At 43.4% G+C, this 27,169-nt stretch overlaps 1 protein-coding gene across 2 annotated transcripts in view; it reads right to left on the bottom strand.

Moving 5' to 3' along the window:
• Positions 1-3,543: 3,543 nt before the first annotated feature.
• The window catches only part of tnrc18 (trinucleotide repeat containing 18), a 45,756-nt gene continuing 22,130 nt past the window's right edge, over positions 3,544-27,169 (bottom strand). The window contains exons 10-30 of one of the 2 annotated variants that reach the window (XM_088316967.1): positions 26,722-27,127; positions 25,649-26,560; positions 24,760-24,905; positions 24,548-24,681; positions 24,328-24,447; positions 24,052-24,232; positions 23,658-23,964; positions 22,488-22,712; positions 19,469-19,648; positions 17,981-18,429; positions 17,520-17,657; positions 16,201-16,342; positions 15,971-16,088; positions 14,694-14,769; positions 14,237-14,345; positions 12,143-12,259; positions 10,690-10,836; positions 8,180-9,855; positions 6,961-7,197; positions 6,773-6,847; positions 3,544-5,986 (exon numbers count right to left, since the gene is read on the bottom strand). In XM_088316967.1, coding sequence (XP_088173093.1) covers positions 5,780-5,986; positions 6,773-6,847; positions 6,961-7,197; positions 8,180-9,855; positions 10,690-10,836; positions 12,143-12,259; positions 14,237-14,345; positions 14,694-14,769; positions 15,971-16,088; positions 16,201-16,342; positions 17,520-17,657; positions 17,981-18,429; positions 19,469-19,648; positions 22,488-22,712; positions 23,658-23,964; positions 24,052-24,232; positions 24,328-24,447; positions 24,548-24,681; positions 24,760-24,905; positions 25,649-26,560; positions 26,722-27,127 — 6,102 coding nt within the window. In that variant the 3' untranslated portion in view covers positions 3,544-5,779. The remainder of the gene's footprint in view (positions 5,987-6,772; positions 6,848-6,960; positions 7,198-8,179; positions 9,856-10,689; positions 10,837-12,142; positions 12,260-14,236; positions 14,346-14,693; positions 14,770-15,970; positions 16,089-16,200; positions 16,343-17,519; positions 17,658-17,980; positions 18,430-19,468; positions 19,649-22,487; positions 22,713-23,657; positions 23,965-24,051; positions 24,233-24,327; positions 24,448-24,547; positions 24,682-24,759; positions 24,906-25,648; positions 26,561-26,721; positions 27,128-27,169) is intronic. The other variant, XM_088316969.1, reaches the window with a different exon arrangement.

Here is a 27,169-nt window from a genome sequence, read left to right as displayed (position 1 = left end):
TGAAAAGGACTATCCAAAGAATTAAGAATGAGGTCCAGGAAGTGCTCGATGGAGCACAGACATGGAGGCTAAGGAAGAAAGAAGACATGATTGATGCACTGGAGATACGGTTTTGGAGAAGGATTTTAAGAGTGACATGGGAGATGAGAACAAATGAAAGTGTACTCTGGGAAATTGGAGTGGAAAGAGAACTGCTGAAAACATTGAAAGCTTGGCAGAAAAAAGTGGCTGGGACATAATTTATTAGGGGGGAGAGTTTCTATTCTACCGTCATTGAAGGAGAAACGATGAAGAGGAAGAAGAGTACACTGGGAGGTTCTGGGTCGGGCGTCTATTCGGGATTGAGATTGTCTGAACTGTAGGAGGACCCGCCCATTTAAGAAGAGAACTTCAGATAGCCAGACAAGATCTTCATTATTTTAGTATCATCTGATTTTGTGAGTTCTCATATTGTGTTCACTTAGATAAAAATATTTACAGATAATTTGTGGAAATTCGTTATGTCACAAGTGCCACGAAAGAATTGAGCAACCTCACATGCAGCGAAGGCATCTTGACGTCATTTCAAAGCTTGCCAAAATTGTACGTGCCGCGCCACAAGCACGTTGAATGTTGCGTTTGTGACATCGCGCACGCGTTTTACGAACGCGCCAAGCAAACGATGCGGAACTTCGCCACTCGAGGTATGCTGCTTTTCATCAAATGACCAATAGGGCCCCTCCAAAATGTTACTCGCTATCTCCGAATCCACATGAGGTCAACCCAACAGGACTGAAGTCACCCGACAGACATGGAGGCGAGCGCTCAGGCCTTGAGGATCTATTACGCTTCTTGGGGGAAACTGCAAAGCTCTCACATTCAGAGAGGAGGACAGCGTCTACACAGGAGCCTCATGCTCATCAAAATGATCGAATCATCCAGTGACCTCTACTACTCGGCTCTGACCAGTACGCAAGGCGGCCAACAGGTGGCTGACAACCCCGCGGGGACGCGCGTGGCCGCTGACATGGAGGACGAGCACAAGGAGAGCGTCGAAGCGTGCCTCACTCTCTCCCAGTGATGAATTCCTCTTCCTCCTCGGCTTCTCATTAAGGTGACATAAACCTTTAATGTCATCGTGTGAGGAGGCAATAACCAAAGGATCACCAAAGTGCAAATGCATGAGATGCACAAGATGTGCAAAAGGTGATATGATGGATCCAATTTATCATTTGATATACATAACAGCTGGAGGGGAAGCAGATGTTGCTGCTGCTCCGACACTGAAGCGGAACCAGAAGAAAACTGTGTACAGTTCAGTTGCTAGTGCGGCTATGGAAGGTCAGTTTTGCATTTTGAGGAGCTCTTGATAAAATAAATAAATAAAAAGTGACGTGGAACATGATTTTTCATGTCATCTTAGTAAACAAATACAATAAGGAACCTATTTTGCATACAGAGATGTTTGTTTTCATTGTGCCAAATTCATATTTCTTTTTTTTTCATTTAACAGTGATGCGTCGAGATTATGGCACTGTAAGGTGGCAGTGACCCAAATGTCTTCAGTGTACAGCAAAAAAAAAAGGAATGGGCTTGCCGTTCCGATACCTTTGGAAAAATAAAGCAGGCTGGCCGCTTGATACAATTTGCTCCATTTAAGAAAGACCGAGTGTGTCTTTTTGTGACTTGAAGACTGGAAGCATCCTCATGCTGACAGCTTGTTTTGCACATCCTTTTTGAGATCTATTTGCCAAACTTCCTGTTGTCAGTTTGTATAATAAACCAAGAGGAGGAACGACAACTGCTATGTTGAGAGAGTAGCTTGACAGCCAGGCCAACTTTTTCCCAGATTTTTTTTTTTTCCTGGCGTTGTGACAAAACAGAAGGACAAACATAGTTTGATGGTGTGACATTGTCAAAGTCAGAATATAATATAAAGCTTTTCAACTGTTTGTGCACATATTCTTTTGAACGCCCCCTCACTTAGACACCTGTCTCCTGGGAAACGGCTGCTTAGAACACACTCACACACACACACACCCTCACACACACACACACACACACACACAAAGCTGCCTGGAGGGGGCTTAGAACTATTAAAAAAAAAATAGAGAAGTGAGTGGAACACAACTGGCACACACACACCTCCCTTCGTGTAACGAGCCACAGCCAATAGGATATTTCCATTCGAGCAATATCAGCCAATCAGAAAGCTTCCTGCTAACACACCCACAGGATTGTATGTGTACGTGTGGAACAGTGCTGAGGCTGGAGGGAGGGAGAGGCAAAGTGCAGAAGATGCCTCTAGTGTGTGTGCGTGTGCGTGTGCGAGAGACAGAGGGAAGATTCTCCCAGCAGGTGCTGATGTTATGCTGATGTTGGTCCTTTGGGAGAAACTGAGAGGTAGCCAAATCCCAGACTGCGGCGCTCTCCATGAAACTGGATCTCCATCTCTCACACACACACACACACACACACACTGCATGTCAGCAAATATTTAATTACCCGCAGACACAGTGGAATCCAAAATAGGTGCGCGCGCACACACACAGACATCATGAAGGGTCAGCGGTGGAAAATGCGTCTCCTGCGGTCAGCTGTGGGACCCAGTGGAGGAAGCTGAATTTCCCTCCATTTTATCACAACCAGCAGCTTCATTACAAGGCTGCCAAAATGGAGTCCACTGATGATTAAAGGGGCAGGCCACTCAAACGCACACCGAGTACACGAGGAAGGAAACAAAAATGAGATGTACAAACCTGACAAGAGCTCCCAGGGATGGAGCTCTGCAGCCAAAGCAAACATTTGAAGCTGCCAAATATTCAGCTGAGGTTGGATTCAAACACCTTGCAAGGATGGTAGCGCACTTTAATTCGAAAAATTTCTTGGATCAGCTAAACATATGAAATACTTGCTCATGTAGACTGCATGAAGGTTTTACTATCACCGTTTGTTTCATATGCCTGCATTTTGTCCTTTTATTTATTTTGATTTGTAACTTTAAACACTGATCCCCCAACTGGCTTACCATGAAGAGTGCGCCGTCGGACATTATTCAATTTCACGACATTGGTACGAAAATTACACTGGTCAATAAATCTTTATGAAATTTTCGTAATCAGAGATGCAATTAACCTTCAAGATTATTATTTTTTTGCTATGTCAGCCTGCCTAGGTCACCAGCTTTTCATAATAATGTAACATTAATATATGATTTACTCACATACATTATTTAGTCATATTTCTGAATTAAGGGTTATACTATTTTTGGGGGGAAACTTATTAGTATTGCGCATTTATCATTCATAGAGGAATAGCTCAGAATCCTGATGTAAGTCACGCCTTTTATGGTTGGTTGCTTTTCCTCGGGCGCTGTGGTTTCTTGTATATCAAATGGTAGCACAAGATGGGTCCTGAGATAGCAGATTTGTTTCCCCCACATCAGACAGTATCGTCTAGGACTGTCAGACCATAATGACTATTTATAGCAATTTTATTTATTTATTTTTATTTTTTTGCAAACTCCTCCTTTGAACCGCAAAAATTCACACAAAGCACCCACAATACAGTTCCATCTGTTTATTAACTATAAAATACTGAGTTACTAAAACCATTAAAAAGAAACACTGGTAAACGTGGCCGTAGTCTGTAAAAAAAAAAAAAAAAAAAAAAGAAAAGAAAAAAAAAATATTCCTTACACATAACAGTAAAGAGCAACAGTATATATCTGGTGTCTGATTTTGCATTAAAATGTCTTCTTTTGAATTTTTACAAGATTAGACGTGTACAAAGTATATTCTGATAAGCTTTTCTCTCTCCCTCGACAGTGAAGGCTCATTTACAAAACGTAGATCTTTTTTTTTTTCTATTCATTTTCAAAATAATCTGTTTTTTTTTCTGTAACAGGACGATTTACGATATTGAAGGAACAGCAGACGAAGAACCAGCCTCCAGTCCACCTCTCTCTCTCTCTGTCTCTGTCTCTCTCTCTCTCTCTAGCAGCTAGCTCCCAGTGCCTGTCAGTAGGCGAGGACGATTGTTCAGAGAAGGGTAAAAATAAGACGTATGCATACAATATACACACACACACCCAAAAAAAAAAAAAAAAGTCACAGCAAAAGCAAGCCAAGAAAAAAAAAACATACAAGGTGATTATACAAAATAGAGCAAATGAAGACAAATTTGGGGAATGAGGGCGTGCATGTTGGACCCTGTAAGGCTGAGCTTTGCATGGACGTGAGAGACTGGAAGGCCTTAACACACCCGCGCGCATGTGTGTGTGCGTGCGCGTGTGTGTGTCCCTCTCTCTCGCTCACGCACACAAACGGTGAAAAAGTGCTTTTAACAGACATTCATAACGAGCACTTCCTTGTCGATTGCTGTGTTCATTTTGTGTGACCTGCACTCTCACGTGGGTCATCTTGCTTCTTGAGTTCTCGCTGTACCTTGTCAAACCTCAAATATTCACGTAACTAGCAGCATATGAGCAAACGGTATTTTTAGAAACGCAAACCTGCGCTTCACGACTTGCTTAACTGGAAACTGTAACAAATTAAGATGAACTTAAAATCGAAAGCTAATGAATATCAACAAGACAATCTTTAGTGTCTGCCGTGGATGCAGATAACGGTTTCCTGTTTGGTCCCCACAAAGGGGTCAAAACGGGGTCATCTTAACGATTTGACAAACATCATGATTTTTATTCTCATCATCGTAAAGGCCTGCCTGGGAGAGTACGGCGGCCACTGGCTATTCTTGACATTCAACAGTTGAACCCTAAAAAAAAAAAAAAAAAAACGGTCAAAATAGGCACGTCGAAAAGTGGGATGGGGAGAAAGTGGGATGTGTGTGACTAAAATAGTCAGGGGGTTGTGATAAAAATTAAAAATACAAAAACGGCCCTGTTAAGAAATGTTCAAGTGCACGCTGAAACGTTGCAAAGGATGAATGTATAAAACAAAAATAAATTTAAAAAAAAATGACCCCACACTGGTTGACGATGCGTTTACGAACTGGGAAGTCCACCCTGAGCTTCGGAGATTTGTGCAAACCGTTTGGTTAGTTACCCAGTTTTACATCCGACATTCCTCAGAATGTGGACAAAATCTATTGCTCTGCTTCGTTTTCGCGACTGAACAACTGCCTAAACTCGATTTCAGGGTGGATTCGGATTTTCAGGTGGACGAAAACAGAGAAGTATATTTCAAGTCGACTTTCTCTCTCTTTTGCCTGAGTGTCCGATTGGAGTCGGCGACACTTTATTACCTGCCTGAGTTTCGATTGTCAAACGGGGGGGGGGGGGGGGGGGGCTGAGAGCTTGCATGAAAAGAGCCCAAGTGTTGCATTTTCTTATTCTAAGTGCTCTCAGTTAGGACAGCAAATTGGAGGGAGTCTCGACCTCTTCTATCTCTCTGTGCGTTGCGATCCTTCTCTTTGCGTCTGTCGCTCCTGCTGTTCTCTAGATACATCGAAAAGACTGAGACATGACTGGAACATCACCACGGCAACATCAGAATCACAACCTGCGTCGTCATTCACATTTCGTTAAAGCTTCTCGACTGTTTACCTCTTCGAGAAAAAAGTACTCTGACATAGCTAGTACGTGAAAATAAAACACTCATATTTGCCTCTATATAGCTTTCTGTTACATGTGAGTATTTACACGCGTGTTCGTACAAGTCTATCGAAAGGGTTTGTGTGTGTTTTCTAATGATGTTCTTTTTAATACTATCAACAGGGGACCGTCCATGTTTTTTCATTTTCGTTAGAACCGCGAGCGAGCAAGTTTGTGTGGTTTTGCTTAGCAGATGACCGGAACGCCGTCCGTGTTGAAGATCATGCCCGTGGTGGGCTCATAGGTGCCGGCCAGGTAGTAGAGGTCCTCGCTCTCGGCGTAGCGACGCGTGTGGGTCATCTGTTCGTACTCCTCCACGCCGACCACCAGACATTTGTGACTGACGGTTTGCACGTCGTTCTCGTCGCTGTGGGACGACTGGTACAGGGCGCGCTGCACACATGGACAAGTACGCATTATGTTAGCAAGACAGTAAACCCAAGTTAGATTTTTTTTTTTTTTTTTAAGACCAGACATCCAAGGCCAGGTTAAAAAAAAAAAAGTTGGACACTTCCCTTTGTTAAAATGTGTTTAAAGCTTGTGGAGGGGAAAAAAGGGGCAGAAAATAATAAGATTTAATTTTCTCTGCGTTCCTTTGTATTCGCATTTGGTGTTTACGTAAACATGACTCTTTTAATAATAAAAATAATAAATATTTATTTGCATTTTATTTTTCATAATTAATTTAATTTTTCAGAATTGAGTTAACAATTATTTACTAAAAAAAATACCAAAATTGTTCCAAAATTTCAATGAATATATGAAAACAGGGTAGTTTATTTTAATACTAAAAACTTCTTATTACAATATTATTACGACAATTAACTAATTACTAAACTCAATACAGTTGTTCAAAAAAAGTAAATGGAAAAAAACTGAATAAATTTATTTTATTATTTAAAAAAACAATTCAGTCACACATTAGTGCTATTTGCAAATAATCAAAATCGAATTAATTAGCCAAATTTTTTACAATTTTATTTTTTATCAAATGTACATATGTGTAAGGAATATTTAGTAGTACTATTAATTGACTAAATATAAACTAAACAATTGTTACATGGGATTAATAGGAAAACAATTTGAAAAATTCATTAACCAACAAATAATACAGAACTGCCCGGTGGGATTAAAAGGGGGTGATACGCGGCATCATTTCGTAATAATCACATTTCTCACCTCCATGAAGTCTTTTCGTTGAATAGAAGACTGAAGAGCTGCCGGTAAAGACTGCCCACATATGAGTTCCCAGTTCTGGAAAGAAATAAAGTTTCACAATTAGGAGAAGGATTTAAATATAAATCCAAAACATTCTGCAGTGTTTTTAACTGAAATACCATCTTGCATTTATTGAAATCTCTTCCTACCTTCTTGTCTGTGAGTTTCTTTCCCGGGTTGGTCTCCTCCGGATGGTAGAACCAGTTGACCCTGACCACCATGTTGCTGCCCCACGACTCCCACATGCTCTGGATGCGACCAATGAAGGGCAGGTTGGGCCTTCCGGCCGACAGGAAGACGGCGCAGTCGCCGATGCGGATCATCTCGCGGCCGCGCACGATGGCCTTGTAGAAGAGCTTCTTCGCCTTGCCTTTCATTCCTCGTCTCTGTGGAATGTACGGGGGGACAAAAGTAGTAATTAACATGTAATAAAATGATAGAGGACAATGTATCAAATGCATTAAAAAAAAAAAAAAAACGGAGAGCTGCCGTGTTTACAGCTTGAAGTGAAGCATTCTGGCACTCGACAATTCTGCCTGGGGAAAGTTTTGTCACGTGTGAGCCATGTCACGTTGCGACCAGATGGAAAATAAAAAATACTCAATTGCAAAACGTGCACTGACTGGTTGCTGTTAGACCTCATTCATGATGTGGACTTTTATTCGTATTTTTTTTAAAGACTTTTTTTGTTCAATCTTTGCGTGGCGGGAGTTAAAACAAACGAAGCCTAGAAAATGAGTTTTGTCATGTTGTGGAAAGGTTTGCGTGATTGTTCTATATTATGACAATTATTGTAGTTCAGCTAATCATCACTACACTGTAAAAAATGGCGAGTGATATTTAAGTGAAAAAAATCTAGTCAAGTTTTTTTAGACTTTTTGAGAAAATTTAAATTTAAATCTAAGTGAAGTTAACTTTGACTTTTTCCACATAGCTCATTTCATACACAAGGTCACTCGATGTGATTGAGGATTAAACCGACAACCTCCAGCTTTGGAGACGGCTGCTCAACACCTGAGCTATGGATTTGCGACTGCCCGTGAGTTTATTACTGGTGTCGCTTTGGAGGTAGGATTTCAAGGTTTGCACCTGACAGCCAAAAATATACTAACGGACTGTAGATGGCTCAAGTGTCCCAACCTTGAGGTTATGGGTTCGAATAAAAAATGTGTTAAAAAAAAAAAAAAAAAAGCATAAAATGGGTCCAACCTTGGAATGAATTTTTAAATTTAATGATCTTGTAAAATGTAGTCAAAAACGCTCCTTGCAAAATTTACTAGGATTTTTCAAGCAAATGTCACTCCCCATTTTTTTTACAGTGTATGTGAGGAATTATATCAACTGGGAATTAAAAGTAACGCTGCTCACCTGAGTGGGTTTCCCAAACCACTTCCAGAGTTGTCTGGCTGGAAGGAACGCTGAAATCTTCGGTCTGTTTTCCACACTGGGGAGTCGTTGGCGTTTGGCCAACTCCTTGGTGGTGGGGAGGTGCACCCCCTCTCGCCGCTTTGGCCTCCCCACTTTTCCTTCTCCTCCGTTGGGCTTCGATTTAGGAGGGCGGCCCCTTTGCCCGGAGCCCTTCCCGGTGGCCGGTTTGGCTGCTTTCACCGCAGCGGTGAGAGTCGGAGAGGTTGAAAGTGAAGGTGAGGGGGAATGCGAGCGAGGGGATGCCTCGTCTTCCTCCGCTTTCACATCCACCTCCTCCTTCACGTTCTCCTCTTCCTCTTGCTGCTCCTCTTTGACGTCGTCCTGTGCTACGGGCAAGGGAGAGACCGGGCCCGGAGGAGGCGTGGGAGTCCTCTCGTCGTCGGAGCTGCAGGAGGAGTCATCCGTCGACGACGAGGACGATGAGGACGAGGAGGACGACGATGAAGATGACGAAGAGCCGGAGCAGGATGAAGAAGACGAAGAACAGCTGGAGGTGCATTTCTTCTTTTGCTTCACGCTCCCTTTCCCGCTTTCTGCTTCCGACTCGGAGCTGCTGCTGCTGCTACTTTGAGACTCTTCCTTAATCTTCCTCTCCTTCCTTCTGTCTTCCTCCCTTTGCTCCTCTTTTTTGCTTTTCTCCTCCCTGGCGTCCGCTTCCTGAACTCTACCTCTCTCTTTAGCCAGCACATGCGCAGCGTAGGTGGACTCTTTCTCCCGTAGGCCGGAGTCGCTCTCTGGAACTCTCGGTTTGGATTTGAGGAGTTTCTGGTCGGCTGTGGCCAAGGGGGTGGGATCCCGTCGGACACTTTGGCCCTCCAGCATCATCAAAGCCTTGGTTTTTTTAGTTTTGGGCGAGGTCACGCCCTCATGATCAAGCTTCACGAGGGGCTCGGCGGACATGGGCTTCCGCTTGAGCATGTCCCCCTGTCTGGGGGCGGGTTTGAGCCTGGAGATGGAGTTGGGCCTGGGGGCCAACTGCTCGGACGGCATTTTCAGTTTGGGTCCGGAGAGAGATGCTGATGCTGATGAAGTTCTGGGAGACGGAGAGGAACTGGATTTGCCCGCCGGAAGCCTTGCTACTGGGCTGGGAAGGAGAACAGATCGGATGGGTCTGGAGCTGCCGTGATGGTCCGAGGTGGGTTTGCTTTTGGATGGGGGTGTAGAGGCAGACCTGGGCTTTGCTGTCACGCTGGGTCTGGACACAGTTCTGTTGGATGTGCTGACATTGCAGCTGTTTTCTCTCTCTCTACGCTGGCCGTTATATGAGGTCAGATTGGGCTCACTGTACAGGTCCACAGTCAGGACCTTTCCGTAGGTGGAAGGGTAGGATGAAGAAGAGAGCTTCGCTTTGGATTTAGCCGCAGGAGCTGTGCTGGGCTTTCTGGGTCCTGCTGAGGTCGGACTACTTGAAGGGGATGTGATGGAGTTCTTGTGTCCCGGTTTTGCTTGGATCCCCATCTCAGGCCGCGAGGCAGGCCGAGGCTTCGCCTGAAATGCTTTCTGGACTGACGAGTTCCTCTCCTGGGCGACTTTGGTCAAATCCGGGGATTTGTCTGGAGGCTGGGTGGACGACGGAGATTCTGGTTTCTCCTTGCAATCAGAGTTTAAGGAGATTTCTGGGGCGGAAACAACAATACATGAGATGTGGACAGCGAGCAGTGGTGAATGAAGCTCATGGTGCAGCTTATTAAACGTTTAAAAAGATTTGTTTTTATCCATTCATCATTCATCATAAAAAAAATTTTTAAAAAGTGTTTGTTTCCGGGTGGGAGTGGTTTTTTTGGAGGGGGGGTAAAAAAAAAAAAACGCTTTTCATTTTTACATGATGGGAAAGTTTTAGTTTTTTTCAGGGGCGAAATGTATTTATTTATTTATTTTTAAAAATCCTCCGGGGGTAAAAAAAAAAAACGCTTTTTTTTTTATATGGGGAAAAAAGGCTGGGTTTTCTGATGGTCTGATGGTGGAAAAACATTTTTTTTTCTGGGAGAGTATTTTTTTTATTTTATTTTATTTTCTTATTTATTTATTTTTTTTTACATGAGTGCAAAAAGTTGTTTTTTTTCCTCCAGGGGAAAAAAGAACGCTTTTTTTTTTACATGGGAGAAAAAAAAAGGGTGTTTTTTTTTTCCCAGGGGGGGAAAAAGTTAGTTTCATGTGAGATGAAAGATTCTTTACGGGTCGCGAGGAATTGATTACTTGGGGGGCAGAAAAGGCAAATAAATACAGACGTGATGGCAGGAGTTCTCACCCCAAGTGACACTTATTTTAAGATGCTCTCCATATTTGACTTCCGGAGGCAAATACCAACTTATCTTCCTTTAAGGATTTGCATTTTTCATTTTTTTTTCAAACCCATGTAAAAGCCAATACAGTTGAATTTTACTCACAGGTTGCAAATTCATGATTTTGCATTCGTAGTCGCCCACCATTTCGGTGTGACGTCAGCTCACCTGGTTTGGGTTTTGGCTTGCGACCAGGTTTCCCCTTGACCTTTGGAGCAGTTTCATCAGTCTTGGCCTCTTTGCCCTCCTTGCTGCATTTGCGCACCCTCCTGCGAGAGCAACTGGCCACCAGGAGTGCAGGGGAAGGTTCGGCGCCTGCTCACGGGACACACACGGGCTTTAGGGCTCATGTGTCATGTGAGGTGCCACACATTATACTGCTTCTCATACTGAGCATCATCAACACTGCAGATGAAACTGAATGAATATTGTATATCATGATCAAAGTCACCAAAATCAGAATCAGAATGTTAATCATATTTTGGACACTGTAAATGACGCGGGAATGTGTAAAATATTAATTATTAGAAGCCGACATTGACTGTTAACAGAAAAGCAGGGACCAATTAGCACTCTATGATACTCATGACAGTTTATTCCCTCACAAGGTAACAAAATAGAGCATGCCAGAAGTCCCTTAGCTGCAAAAATGCAAGATATTTATTCAAGCTGCCGGCAGACTAAGTTGCTGCTGGAAATGCTTCTCGTTCTATTCCTCCTCTATAAAGTTGTCTTTTAAATTGGCAAATTTTAGATGTTTTTTTTTTTTTATCATAAGCACTAATCCCCAGAGGGTAAACTCTCTTATCGGTTATTTTTGTCATATACTCCCTTGCAAAATGGGTTCAAACCAGGCGTCGGAAAGCGAGAGATGTAAATTGCCTTACTGAAGGGGCTCATCAACAGTTAGGCAAAAAAAAAAAAAAAAGACGAGCATCTCTTTCATGCCTCATCCTGATTTCTCTCTCTTCAATGTATCTTTAAGTCAGAAAAAATATACACATGACGCCTGAATATTTTTACTTAAGATTTAAGCTTGAACACACATACATTCATTTGAAAAAGTAAAAAAAAAAAAGTAAGTCAAAGCAACAGGTGGTGCTGTAACCCGCTAACCCGAAAATCAGTTCAGCCAATCAAATACTTGACGGAAGTTATTTTGAGAACAACGGTAAAATGGAGGAAGTGTGTGTGTGTGTGTACGCTGAGTGCTTTGTATATTCACACCACAAAACACAACAAACAAAACTAAGTTCCAAAAAGGTTAGAAATTCTAATTCTAATAAAAAGTTTGATGAAGTCAGTTCACTGTGACCTTCAACATAGTGTGTGTGTGTGTACAGATATTTTTGTGACACCCACACAGCCTTGCGAATAAAAACAGGCGTGACCTAAGGCCCCCACGCTGAATACTAAACCAACTTTGTGTTTTACTGCCACAGAGGTCAAGCGAAACCCCCAAGGACGACTGTGAAAACAGTTGTACTCTTTGTCATCTGATTTTGTTTTTTTTTAGCTCACTGTTCTGTGTCGACATACGGAAGGAAAGTAAAAAAATTAAAAAAGAAAAGAAAAGGGAAAAATCGTGCGCGATCGGTGCTAATGTGCGTTATGTGCTCACAGTGGATCTTGTAGTCTGGCGGTAGAAGTCGGATGTGAGAGAGGGGGATGCGTCCTGTGTCGCCATCGTCAAACTCCACAGTGATGAGATCGTCGCTCTCGTCGATGTCGGGAATTCCTGTTTGGGAGGGAAACAGAAAATTGCGAAAAAGTAGTCGATTGACATTTTAGAAACTGTCTCGATTGACCTTATATGGTGATAATTGCTTGCTAATATTTAGATTTGTGAACTAACCTGGGCCATTTTTAAAAACCAAACCAGGTTTGAACAACTGAATATAAAACAAATGAAGACCAGGTCTAGAGACAGTTATAATGTGGTCTAAAATATATAAAGGGGACGTCAACCCCCCCAAAAAATATTTCCAATTATATGTTGTATGAGCCCTCACTAATTAAACAATACATTCTCATTAATATTATTTTTGTAGAATATGAGTTAAGAAGCAAAGGGGGCGGCCATTTTGTTACTTCTGTCGACTGAAAATGACATCACAAATGCTCAGGGCTCAGGTGACAACCTGAAGCTGAGCCGTGATTGGTTGTTTTTTTTCGGGGTCGACTTCCCCTTTAAGTTAAATTCTAAAGTGGTATAGACCTGCTGTAAAGTTGATTTTTCCTAGTGAGAGCCAACGACAGAGTGATTTGAACAAGATCTTCAAGCGGAAATATGTCAATTGACTTTCCATTTGAGTACAAATAGTTGGGTCTTTCAAGTGTGAAATGAAAACAAAGTCATTATTTTCTTATCTCTGCGAGCAACCCATTATGCACTTTTTGCCACCACCTTATAAAACAGCATGCCTTAATAACCACCCCAAATAAAACAGTTTCCCAGCCAGTTAGGCCCGACGAAAATCAAGAGCACAAAAAAAACATTTTGAACACTTTCATTCCAATGCCGAAAAGTAATTGCATTGTTAGTAGAGATGAGCTTAAATGCACGACGTCTCTATAAAGTCTCCTCAACACGGAGATATTTTGTCAATGTTTGTCCATGCGCCACACAAAAATACTTTGATTGTCTTTGGGCGCTTGCGTGTTTTCCACACTCTGCGGTCCAGCATAAGCAAACATCCAGGCGCAAGCGCACACACCAAAAAGGAAATGGCGACAAAAGCCAGATTCCCCGATTGGCTCATCAGTGTGTGAGGAAGGATGAGGGCTGGCTCACTGCAAGAGAGCATTGCGGCAAGCCAAGAAATTCCCTCTATATTTATGTCAATCATTCCGGATCCTTCAGGGTATTTTGACAAAAGCATTTAATAGAAATGTTGCTCAGACGAGACACCTGGAAGCTATTTTAAAGAGTGAAAAATAAAGCGTAACAAAGGTAAATCTTTGAAGCAACTGTCTCATCTTAAAGGGGAAGTCAATGATTTAAAAATGACATCATAGTTGCTCATGGCTGAGCCTCAGCAAACAAGTGAGTTATGATTGGTTGTTACTTATCTAATTTACTGCCATTGACGGTTAAAGACGTCCAAAATGCCTTTTTTTTTTTTTACTCAGCTGGTAGTGAATGAATTAAGCACAGAGCAACTGTGACGTCATTTTGAGTCTAGGTGACAAAATGGCCGCCCCCTGAGTCTTAAAAACGGATGGATTTTGCGGCTTAACTCATATTCCACAAACGCGATATTGACCAGAATGCCATGTTGAGACTAGAGGAGGCGCATCGAACAGTTTATTGCAAATATTTTTGAGGGGTTTGACTTCCCCTTTAAGCAACTTGACTAAAGTAGTCAAAGTGTAAAGCATTCTTAAGCTCACCCAGTCCATGTTCAACACATTTTTAAGCTTCTACACGACATACACTGTCTAATAATAGAATGAACTGCAGACCACAGCGAGAATAATAAACGCATTGTAAATGAACTACCTCTCTGACAGTCAGCTGGGACCAGCAGGTGTGTACTGCATGTATTATTTACACTTTCACGCGACTAAGATCAGGTAGGCTGTGTTGCTACTGTACTGAAATAGCCGAGTTGATATTAGATATTTGTCTGCCTGTGCTGCCAGTTGAATTGTAAATTGACGATGACTCATGCCCATCCAAGCACTGTGCGTGTGTGTGTGCGTGCTCATATACCGTTGACAACCGTGCCAGGATAAAGGCAGCGGTACTGCTGACTCCAGTAGGCAGCGATGCGGGTGCCCTCGGGGAGATAGCGCACCGAAGGAGGCTTCACATCAATGATCTGAACATAAGACAAGAATAAAGGACTTTAAATGTCAGCACAACACGAGCCACGCCAGCGTACGCAAAGTGTATCGTACCAGCATCGCCTCAGCGTCGTTTATTTATTTCATCAAGACTACAGAGACACACTTGAATACGCCACGCAGGGGAGAGGGCGAGAGCACTGGGGAGGTTTAGCGCATGTGGCCGTCACATGACGTATGACCTACTTTGTTTCATGCATGTTTCATGTTTCACTTTCAGCTCCGAGCGGCTGCCCTCTCATGTGTCACTCGAAATCCGAGCGAGAGCGATGCGGCGCATTTAACCCCGCCGCTCTCATGCGAGTGACATCCAGTTTACTCACAGCCTCCTGCAGCAGTTGTTCCAAGCAGTAGATGTGCGGCCGGTTGCCTCTCTCGCCCTCCACCACCACACTGTATCTGCGGCAAACAATTACAAGAAGCTCAATGCGCAGCAGACAAAATTGCAGCGCCACATTTACTTTCCTTTCTGTGATTTCTGTCCTCGACGCAACATTGCATCATTTCGAAGCGAGTTTAATAAAGTGCAGCCGGCTGAGGCTATTTTTTGCACCGTACCTCGATTTTACACCCACACCTTAACACCGACGACATTATTATGGATGCACAGTAGTTTGTTTCTATCGTTGCACAGCTCACATTTACATTCCCCCGTAAATATTAATCCTGCCTTCAAGGGGATTAAGTCGAGTTTTCTTTTAACTCAGCCACATTGGATTTACAGCTAGAGCTGTTGTTTTTTTTGTTTGTTTTTTCATTTGAGAGTTTGTCAAATGCTCTTATTGATTTGCTTCCGGTGATTAAGATGTTAAGTATGCAATTACACTGCATCCCGAGGCACTTTGGCACATGGAATCGAAAAGGCTTTCTCTAGGACGGACTAATCTCAGAACTCTTAACAGTTGGGCATAACTGCTGCGTCAAAGAGGAAAGCATAAAAAAATGGATAAGACTAAAATCAAGCATTGCCTTTTTTTTGCATAAATCGTCTATGCTGAACATGTCGCGAAATTCAATTAACAGGTTTTCAAAAAAATCTCATCAATAGGTATGTTTTTAGATTTTAGCATAACAGTTACTACATTTGAGTTAACAATTAATTAACTCATTCACTACCAGCCAAGTAAAAAAAAAATGGATCTTTGACGTCTTTATCCGTCAATGGCAGTAAATGAATTAAGTGAGGTAAAATGTTACTAAAAATGTAATATATTATTATTGTATACACAAAGACATTGCAAGCCCAAAATGTAGAGAAAAGACAAACACAGGCGCCGTGAAAAATGAGTGACTTGACTTGGGAGAATTTCAAGTTACATGCAAGGACTTGAGACGTGAGCTCCGTATGGCCGAAGCGCACTCATTTCATGATTATTAGCACTTTGGCAAATAGTGCAGTCAGCTATGTTAATGCTAAAGCTAAATAACATCAATGTTGTGTTGCTGTAACTCTTTAATTCATGAAACACAAATATTGCAGCAACACATGTCGACAGACAGTATCGTGTAATCAGTCTTATTCTTGATCCTCTGCAAAGAGCAGCTAATATTAGCACTGTATTGATGAGATATATATGTGAAGATGATCGTATCTACTCACATGTCAGGTGAATGCACGGTGTTCACGTGCCCTGCGTAGAGAAGCTGGTCGTCCATAGGGATCAAAACCCGGAGTCCATCCGCCAAAGAGTCCTTGTCCAACACACACTGCACTGGAGCTGAACGCAAGAAACGAAAAATACAGGACATGAATACACACGTTCGTGCACGTTCTTATCAAGAGTGACGGTCGAGATGCTAAAAAAAAAAAAAAAAAAAAAAAACGCTGACCAGGTGTTGAGGACCTCTCAGGCACACTGTTGCTGCGCGGCGGGATGAGCTCGTCTTCGCTGAAGCTGCTGTCCTGATTGGGCTCAAAGTCCTCATCAGCAGCCATGCTCTCCATCAACCGGCTCACTGCTCCCCTGGACTGCTAAATGACACGCAAGGCCCATATTTTTCTACTTACAGATCATATTCCTTGATTCATCTTTAGAAAAGCACATTTTGTCTTGGTGAAAAGGCTTTTTGTATTGCCTTTGAAGTTATTTACACCAGCTGGGTACATACAGCAGCCACTTGCGTAATGTAATTAGACTAAGAGCTTTATTGGGGGGGGGGGTGCAAATTTTGATTGACACTGTTTATGATCGTGGGCGTAGTTTGGAGTGATTGCAAAACGGCACTGCATCATTCTGAGAGACGGTTTGCTCGTCACATTTGGCAACATGAGAGGGTCAATATATTATAAGTATATGTATGATGCAAACTGTACAACTGTGAACCACAGCCATAATATGATGATTGATATATATATATTATTATTTTTATTTATTTATTTATATATTTTTTTTCATTTATTTATTTTTGATTTTTTTAAATTTATTTATTTTTGATTTTTTTTATGTAATATTTGTAGCGGTACATTTTGGATGCCATTATATTGGGCCAAGTCAGTGTCTCTACAGTATGTGACTACTACTATTAATAAATATATATGTATGATTAATAATTCTTAATAGTAATAATAACAATAAATAATAAAACCATAATAATAATAAATACGCTAAAGCAAAATATATAGCTCCAGAGTTTCTCACGGTTAAAATGTCTTTGTGTTTTGGCTCGTAAGATTGAGCAGATGACTTTTGGGATCTTAATCGTATGTACTGAATATTGTATGTAAATGCATTATCTGGAATGTACAATGCTCAACTAAACTAAACTAAAACAAACGAGCAAGCGATCAAACTTGAGCAAAAACGGTGGAGTAGCACATGTAGACAGACAATACAACAATACTCACAAGCATACATTCTTTGGCCTGTCTTAAAAAATAATATTACAGCATCAAGGCTAAGTTACTTACAGTTGTAGTAGTGGCAGAAAAAGTATTTTGTGTCACAATAAAATCCATACATGAGGCTAACTTTATGAGGCAAGCACTTAACGGACTCACACTTGATGAAGCATTCTAGAAACAAAAATGTGTTTGAACACATTTATGTCAAACTGCCTAACTCCGGCATTCTCGTTTTGACCTTGCCAGGATAATAAGCAATTATTTTATGCTGCTAATGACTTCTCAGCTCATCAGTCATCACACTGACCTCACGAGCCTTGCTCTTTGCTTTTGATTGGCTCTTCCGCACCGGGCTGAGGCTCAGAGCTGTGGCGCCGTCCCGTATTGGACTTCCCAGAGAGGACGGGCTCACGGGCAGCGAGGAGGAGTCCTTGGTCTTCTTTTTCTGTTGAACACATGTCAGAGCACAAATGGTTAGACGGACGACAAGGACTCACACTCACATATGCACTGAGGGCGGGAGAAGCCTGCAGTTGTCCTTTTTTTGTCAGCGACATTTAAGACAGCGGGGGGGGGGTGCTACAGTGATTGAAGTGGCTGGGAAACCCTGCTGGAACTGTGAGACATACACTAGACAAAAAAAAAAAAAAAAGCGTCTGGGAGAGGATTTTGAAGAGAAGCAAGTGTATAATGGAACAGGAAAAGAGTCGCCCCCCCCCCCCCCCCCCCCCAGTTGCTGAGTAACCACGAAATGAATAATTGACATACTTTCACGGTATCTTTGCCCTCTCTGTTGGAAGGAGGCTGTTTGGGTCTGGAGACGGGCTTCGGGGTGAGCGGCGGGGCTGAGCTGGAGGAGGAGCTCTGACTGGTGGCGGACAAGGAGGACGTTTGGTTGGCGTCGTGGAGGAAGATCCTCTCGCTCCGTCGCCGGTTCCAGCCTTCGTCCTCGCTGAAGCCTCCCAAGCCGGAAGCGGCCGCCATATCGAAGCTGAAGCGCCGCTGAGGCCGAGGCGAGGGTCGCCGCTGTTTGATAGACAGAGGCTTGCGTTTGACGGGCGTTTCGTCGCGCTTGCTCGGGCTGCTCTGCTCAATGCGGCGGGTCGCCGGGGGCAACAGAGGGAGTTCTGGCGCGGAGCGTTTGCCGTGTAGCAGAGAGGGGAACTTCCTCAAGCGCAGGTCGGAACCAGAGTCGGACCACTCGCACTCTGATGAACCTGATGGTAGCAGGACAGTCGTCAACTTGAGGATTCAAATGAAGATTATGTCCACACAAATGCACACAGAGTGATCCTCCGCAATATCGCGATTAATCTTTTATGTCCCCACTACCTCACAGATTTTTCAGCCATCTTTTTTTTTTATAGATTTTCCAAGAATAAATGAACAGGCAAGCCTAGTAATTTAGACTGAAGAGCCTTCATGTAAATTGCGCCGCAGCTTACCAAGCAGCACTAAAAGCTACTTAGCCCGTCTATGGCATTTTGCATTGTATGTGAGCATTATGCAAGTAGACTTTCCTTAAAAGAAATGTCATGGTTTGTTTTAACATTTTGCTTAAAAAAATAATATATGTGCCAGTTTTACAGTCAACTAACTGGGAGTGACAAATAAACTGCTTGAAGCAAGCACACTTGAACTCTTCGGAGAACTGTGAAAGAGAACAAGCACTCTGGAAAACTTTGAAAATTTTGAGAGTGTTTTAATAAGTTTAAAGCATGCGGAAGGGGTAAAACCACAGTTATCTAAAAAAAAAAATGAATAAAAATAAAAATCATATGTTTTGACTGCATTCGTTCGGTTGCCGTCATACTGAGATCAGCTTCTAATATTTTGGTGACATTATTTACACGAGAGAAGCGTTATATTGAGCTCTTTCTTTGATGCAAACGACCATTACAATCTTTGAATTTTTTAAACAGCCCCTGTATAGAATTTCATTGCTGTGGTCGTTCCGTATGAAGCCACGTAAACGTGTTGGATTCTCATCAATCAATAAATTACAAGAACAGCACTATTGATTACATCCAAACAAATGCATAATTTAACACAGAAACATTGCTTGCGCCACAATGTGACAATTGGAAATGAATGAATATTTAACAACACTGCCAAACCACAGTGCTGGAAAAAAAAAAGCACTCAGGCTAATAAACCTGCTCAACCACAAAAAGCACAATCAGAAAAATCATCACATCTGTTAACCTTTCGTTCACACACAGACGAGTAGACTGCTTTTGTGTGTTGCGTTATTACCCAGAATGCTTGGCCGGCTGTGATGTTTGCCATCAGGGAGAAGACTCAAAGGGGCGGAACTGACAGGGAGAGCGCTCGCTGCAAACCTGGCCAACAGACCCAGGCCGCTCTCCTCGCAGCCGTCGTCTTCCGAATCGGAATCTTCGTTATAGTCGTCATCGTAGTCATCCTCGGAAGATTCTGCTTTGGGGGAAAAAAAAAAATTTAGCTCACTACACGCTCACAGAGACTTCTCTTCGATATGACTCGTTTCGCAAAATCACAATTTGGAACGACACAGCAGCCTGGATTGAATTAATACACACACACTCAGTCACGCAAACATGTTGGCGGACGGGAGCCACCCAGTGCAACGAGAGCGACACCATCCAAAAGCCTGTGTTCTGTGTCATCAAAAATACTGCTGCACACTCGACCTCACAGTCCATACCAGTACTGCACATCCACACTCACAAAGGAAAAAGTCCACGTGACCTCTGACCTATACATTACTATCCATTATTTAAAGCCCCTTAAGGGAATATAAAAACAGCAAGTTCCCTCAGCAGTGACAAGACATTGCAGCAAGCACACAAAATGCACACACACATTCACACACACACACACACATTGAAGCGTATTGCTGGTTAGCGGTGTGTTGCACTTGCTGGTAGTAAGTAGCTAGGGCCAACAGATGAGCAGGAGGAAAGTCTCCTCAGAGTGTTAACGCGAAAGTGGATGCACAGTACACAGTTTTTTTTATTTTTTTTTTATTGAAGTTTACGGTGGTTGTAGATTGGACGACTTGTGCATCTTAAATGCATCATAATTCAGATCCGACTCTTATCATATTGATAAATTATCACGCCTGACGGTGTCAGTAGAAACTGAACATTGTCATATTTGGAAAAACATCGTGCTTTGGCTGCAAATTTTTAAATTAATTTTCCAACTTTCATAAATCGAAGAAGCAGATGCGGCGCAGGAGAGGTACTGTGAATCCACACTGTGTTAACAATCGCAGGCAGACAACAGAGAGGACAAGGCAGGCACTGAGAGGACAGCCCTGTAAGGCCCCTTTGCTTTCCCTTTAGTCCAAAGTTTGAGTAACCATGGTAACAGCCTTCATCACAGATCACAAATCTAGCTTTTGATAAGTCAGTAGAGAAAAATTGAATTAAAGGTGTCACCATGGCTCTCAAGAAAAAAAAAACAGCTTGAATTTGTCAGGAAAAAAATTTAAATAAGATGAAAGTTGATATTGAATGGATTTTAATTTCAGCTTTATGGAAGGCCGTGTGAGTGTTCATTCTTTATCCTTGATACTCTTAAAGCTCAGGTACTAGTACACTCTTTGTCCTCGCTAGTAAGACAATTCAGCACACTAGTAAAACAATTGAATTACTTCATTTGCATATCTATCACAGGGGTGGGCAAACTTTTTGATTGGTGGGCCACAATGGCTTCTGAAATTTGACAGAGGGGCCGGACCAGGAGCGGATGGATGGGAGTGTTTTGGTAAAAACATTTAATTTTAAATGTCAGTGAAGAAAAGCATTACAACAATATTTATGTCTTTGAACAACCACAGTATTTAGAAAATAAAACATTAACAAGGTTTATTCATTTAATTTTTTTCAAGTTTGGCAGGCCGGATTAAAACATCTAACGGGCCGCATGTGGGCCCCCAGGCCGTATTTTGCCCACGCCTGGTATATTAGAATGCAATCAACCCTCACTAGTAAACTACTGGGCTGCACTAGAAACCCAACAAGGCTTATTTTTTATTTTTTTGGGGCCTCCTAAGTATCATGTAGCTCTGTCCTACTACAGAGGACGGCACACACAAGTACAGACCTTAAATTGGTTATCAAGGATATGGAATAAATGCTCCAACGTCATTCCATACAGCACTGTCCGTGTTAGCGGTGGAGAAAATAGAGGGGCATGTCCTACTTACAGAGCAGGTGACAGGGGGTGTGGCCTCAGGCAGGGCAGGGCGGGGGCAGCACGGCGGCGAGAGTGCAGCCTAGCCTTAGCGCAGCCACACCTTAGCGCAGTTTAGCTTAAGCTACGCTTAGGCCACAGCGTAGACTAGCCGAGGCGAGGAAGCGTTCAGGCTTAAGGCTGAGCGAGTCCTTGCCAAACTTCTGTAATGTCGTAGTAGCAGCAGCACAAGCGCGTGGAACAGGCAGAGGGACACTCAAAGCATCACGAGTAAGACAATTTGTGGAGGGGGAGGGAGGGGGGGGGGGGGTTGCCCCAAGTGGCGGACAGAGCAAGGAGGTTGACAGCAAAAGTAAAAGTAAATGGGAGGGGCCGGAGGGGTGTGGGGGGGGGGGGTGTTACTGGAAGGTTTTAGTAGACAGACAAGGAGCTCTTTTGTCCAAATATCCCAAACGTCAATTGGCGGCATCGTCTGGATCAAAATAACACATAAAGCTCCCACAATAGATTTGAGGAAAAAAAAGCTCAACTAATAAACATCTCTGTGCAACCTGAAACCAAGAAGTCTTTCCAACCTTTCCTGGGCCAAGCTGAGGGATATTGGACAAATAGAAGGCTCTGGGAGGACGTGAAGGTGCAGTTGGACAGAATGACAAAGACAGACTTACAAGACTGATGAAGCCGACACAAGGAACACAGCGTTTCGCTTTCCGTACTAATCAAGTCCAAACCTTTAATAAAGCTTTTAGAGGTACCAAACTGCAATACAACTTTATAAAAACAAATCTCACAATTCACACAATATTTCAATTCAATGTACAAATTCTACAAAATGCTTTTCAATCCAGGCAATAAAAACACCATAGAAATATGTAAACTCTTGGACAAAAAAAAAAAAAAAAAAAAACAACAAAAAAGAAAAAATAATAAAGGCAACTTTGCAGAGAAACCAGCAGCAAGAGAGAGGTAGGGATGGTCAAGCTAAAGCACAGTCTGGGGGAAAAAAAGCTGCCTTAGCAAAGCTGTGAGAAGACTCCACAGACAAGGTATGGTCTGACTTAACATTGCGAGGTTCTAAGACGGGGTCAGTAACCTTGATCGAACGAGTCGTCGGAGGAGCTCAGGCCCGCTTCCTCAAGCAGCAGGGATAAGTGCTTGTGTTTCTTCTTTTTCTTCTTCTTTTGCGACTTAGCACTGCACAGCACGCTGGTTGGCGACGGTGGAGCGTGTCTCTTCCGGGTCAGGTTGCCGTGGGACCGTGCCCCTGATAGAGAGGGCCAGCCCCCTCTTGCAGAATTGTGACCCTCAGAATCAGAGTCTGGTACAAGGACAGAGTGGTCAATTGTTCGTCAAGCAAATAAATTGAGTGGTGCTGTGCGACAAGTAGGGCATGAACAATTAATTGAATTAAAATCGATACCGCAAGGTAGCAGAAGGCAATTGATGAACTTGAGTGATAAGCTTAATCCGTTCTATGACTGAGCCAGGGATTGGTAACTGCCGGCTGCGTCATGATTAATAAAATTTACAAAAATAAATAAATAAAAATCATTGAAAATTCTAAAAAAAAAAAATAAATAATAATAATGATTTGAACACTAAAAATGCTTCAAAAAACACTGATGCACATTCATGCTACGTTTTCCAAGAAGAACGGGAGAGAATCCGGATAACCCGGAAAAATCCCAAATATGTAAATTAATGTGCTTGTGCATACGCAAATCTGTGAGTGCCAAACTAGGAATTTGATGAACTCTGTAGTTTTAAATTGTAATCTCACCATTTACCACTAGATGGCGAATATGGCTTAGTTGTGCTAACACTGAGTCTCAACTGTCCTATACCAGTGTGAAGGCCTTACATATTTTTTGCAGCTATGCAGGACAAACATAATACTTCAATAATATATAATTTTGAGCGAGTTGATTTTTGTGCAAAAACAACAGACAAACAAAATTAGCACTTGTACTATTACGTTTGGTTTACTGTTCGACAGTTTTGTGCCATCATTGAATGCTCATCTTTATGCAAGTGGACCCTTTGCATTAGAATGATAAATAAATGTATTTTGGGCATGAGCACGTATTTTGTCCAGATTTAAAAGAGCATTTATGTCATACATCTGGTTTGGAAGTACGTGGTCCTACGCGGCCCCGCCAGTAGCACTGATGAAAAATTGTGGCTCATCCCTGTACTAAGGTCATAACTCAAACGCTTAAACATTATATATACGCACACATTTGTTTTTAAAGTAGGTACTCACTGTTAGAGCAGCTGCTGAGCTCTGATCTCATCGGGGAGAAAAAAGCACCCTTCCTCTGACCTTTCACCTTCCGGATGGCCTCCGAAGCCTTAGCAGCCACCTTTTGTTTGCCCTTAGACGACGAGTGGATGTTTCGCTCCTTGGGCTGGCTGTCGGCGGACTTGCCCCGGGGCCGCTCGCCTTTAGAGCCGGAAGCTAGTTTGCGAGACGCGCCCATGGAGTCGAGCCGCGAGAGCGAAAGCGCTCTGTCCAGGTCGGAGGCGAGCTGCTCCTGCTCGCTCACGGGGCCACGTTTCACCTTCAGCCCCTGTCAATGGCGCGGACGCATCATTGATGAGAGTCGAATGGAAGAGGCCTCTTGGGAATAGAAAAAAAACATTTGCGAGCGGGTTACCTCGGGAATGTGACTGCCGGATGCGTCCTGGCCTTTCCAGGACTTGCTCTTTTTCTTCTTTTTTATCTTCACCCCTAAAGCTGCCATCTCTGTTTCCTCATCTTCTCTGGACAGCAGAAACCTTTTTCGATGTCCTTCCCCAGTTTCAGAATCCTCAGAGTATTGCATTGACCTACCCGCCCTAAAACATGAGAAGATTCGCACTTAAAACTCTAAAATGGGTCAAATGTGCCAGCTTGTGAGTTTTCGATTTATTACGTAGCAGGACACACTCACTTTGCAGGCCTGCTGTCCATTTTGAGAGGTGTGGCCAAGTGTTTTCTCTTCCTGGGTCGACCTCTCCCCCGCCTAGTTAGAGTGCGCCGATCGTCCTCCTGCTGCTGCTGCTGCCGTTCACTGACATGGCAGGAAGAGTTAAGCGAGTACGGGCGGGGAGATGTGGCAGAGTCAGTGTGCGTGGCGTGGCGTGGCGTGGCGTGGCGTGGCGTGCACTTACTGCTTGTCTCGGCGTCTCTGCAGCTTGCTCATCTCTCTCTGTTTTTCCTTGTACGTTTTCTGTAGCTCAGCCAAGCGAATGCGGTATTCCACCTCCACCGCGTCCAACACGTCCATGGACATTTTACTATAAAGCTGTGGGGAAAAGAGAAAAATGTTAAAGCCGTTCTTTCCACATTTTCCTTTGTGGAATGGCCATATTTATTTTCCTACCGGCTCCTCCTTCCTCTGCCTCCAGCTGTACTTTCTGTTGGGATCGAGCGTTCTGGGAAGATCAATGTGGGACTGTTTCTCTATGGCCTCCAGTAGAATCTGCTTGCTTGCCTCAAGAAGATAGTCCAAACCCTCGACTTCAAAATCTGAATGGGATGCAGAGAAAACAATACAGACGCAGGGTAATGGAGGATTTATCAGAGCCGAAATACAACATTTTCATTAAAATAAAATAAAATAAAATAAAATAAAATAAAAATAAAATAAAAATAAAATAAAAATAAAAATAAAATAAAAATAAAATAAAAATAAAATAAAAATAAAATAAAATTAAAAAGAAAGAAAAAAGATTGACAGATTACTCACAACATTTTAGCTTTCAGGTGAAACTTTGATGAACCTAAATAATGGTCAACATATTTAGACCTTCTGAATGGCCACACATTGGACGTCACATGTCCAACTTTTCAATGTTTCAGTACGTTTTACTAAGCAAAATTCACAACAGGTGCTTGAATCAACAATACCTTTCTGTGACTCTTCCAGTCATTCTGTTGCACTATGCCAAGTGGGCACTTTCCTCTGCCAACATTCTGTTTCCAAGGATGGTCTCATTGTGGCATGAAGTGAAATGCATGATGAAGATGATTATTTTCATACCAATTCTAATTGAAACAAGGAATGTGTTGTTCAAACACCTGTTGTGAATTTCCCAGTTCTGCTCCTTGTTAGAGAACAGCAAGTGGGGCAAAATATTATTGAAATTTTTAACAGCTGGACATGTGCATACAAAAGTTTAGAGAACGTCATTGAGGGTCATCCTCAAATTCCACAAAAAAAAAAAATCATCATCATCTTAAGTAGCTTTGTTTTCTCAAAGCCGTCTCACCCTGCTCCATGCCGATGCTCTCCATTTCCCGCTGGGCCATTTGGCTGAGCAGGGCCATGCCCTCCAGCGCCACCATCTCCAGCGGACCAGCGCTGCTGCAGTTGGCAGCGTTTTCAGTCGGTTGGTGAAGCGTTGACGTCGCCTGGCTGAGAGGGTATGGCTGAGACATCTCACTGGCTGCGAGCAGAGCAAGCATCCCCGCCATGGGATCTTCAGACCCGACGGCCGGAGGGAGAGGTGACTCAGAGGCGGGGATATTGGTGATGTTTGGCATTGGAGGAGTTGGTTGATGGGATTCGGATACAGCACTTGTGCCCGGCTCAGCGGATTCCCGGCCGTCCAAATCTGCCGCGATGGACGACCGGTATCGCATTCGTTCTGGATCCTCGCAAACGACCGCTTCGGGTTCCGTTCCATCGAGTGGAGACGAATACGCATCCTGACACTGATATGATTGCATCTCTGTTTTGATTTGCCCTTCCTTTTCTTCAAGCCTGACATCGTCCACTCTCAGGTTCTGCTGCGGTGGAGGACTAGCGACCTGAAGAGACGTCGGCTGAAGCTTCAACGAGCCCGCTTCGTCCCGTCTATTCTGTCGCGCTCCGACCGGACTGCAGCTACGCAGGAGAGGAATCAATGGTTCTGGTGTCGAATCGGACTGATGCTGCTCCACGACAGCTTCCTGTTTCAGGAAGGACTCGTTCTTTGTCAGTTTTTGTGGTTTGAGGTCAACATCCAGCAGCCTTGAGTGGAGGTGGGCTGAGGGCAAGGAGATGCTCAAGTCCAAAGAGTGGGAGTGGCGCCGTGGAACTGCTTCTGTGTTTGCTGTTGTATGCGCTGGCACATGATAAGTTGAGACAGGCGCACCAAACGGAGTCGTGATCGACTGGTAGGGGTAATCGGGTGAGAGATCTGCAACCAGTAAAAACACATCCTTAATGCCGAGCATAATATTGTCATTAACTCATTCACCAGCCAAGTAAAAAAATTGATCTTTGACGTCTTTAGCCGTCAATGGCAGTTAATGAGTTTAGGAGAACATGACATAACTAAACTGTAACCAAATTACTCACCTGAGTAGATGCCTTGAAAAGGAGGCTGATGTCCATCCCGCCGCTCGCCACTTTCCGCTCGTCCGTCATCGGCAGACTCGTGTTTGGGCAGCCGTGGCGAGGACGGAGGCGGTGAGGCCGAACATGGGGAGGGTGCGTGCGGCAGCGGCGCGGGCGGGTGAGACGACACTCTCTGCCTCCTTTCTTCTGACTTGAGGTTGCTCACTGGTGAGGGCAGCAGCGGCAGCGGGGTGAGGGAGGAGGTGGAGGGCGTCGGGGAGCGAGACGGCGGGCGAGGTTTTCGGGGCTGGAGGACGGGCGAGGGAGATGGGGATGATGCCGACGACGGTCGGGGTTTGGGTTCGGCGTTCTGCTTGGCTGCTTTGTCATCCGAGTCTGCTCGGTGTTCGCTGGCCTTTAAATGCTCCTGGAGAGGATATGATGAACTGCTTTTAAAAGATTGACCATG

Source organism: Idiotropiscis lumnitzeri, chromosome 15, assembly GCF_059441095.1.
Source record: "Idiotropiscis lumnitzeri isolate Australia: NSW breed Sydney's pygmy pipehorse chromosome 15, RoL_Ilum_1.0, whole genome shotgun sequence".
NCBI lineage: Eukaryota > Metazoa > Chordata > Actinopteri > Syngnathiformes > Syngnathidae > Idiotropiscis > Idiotropiscis lumnitzeri.
The sequence above is the reverse complement of the archived record's forward strand: the minus strand, read 5'-3'. Positions and strand labels throughout refer to the sequence as shown.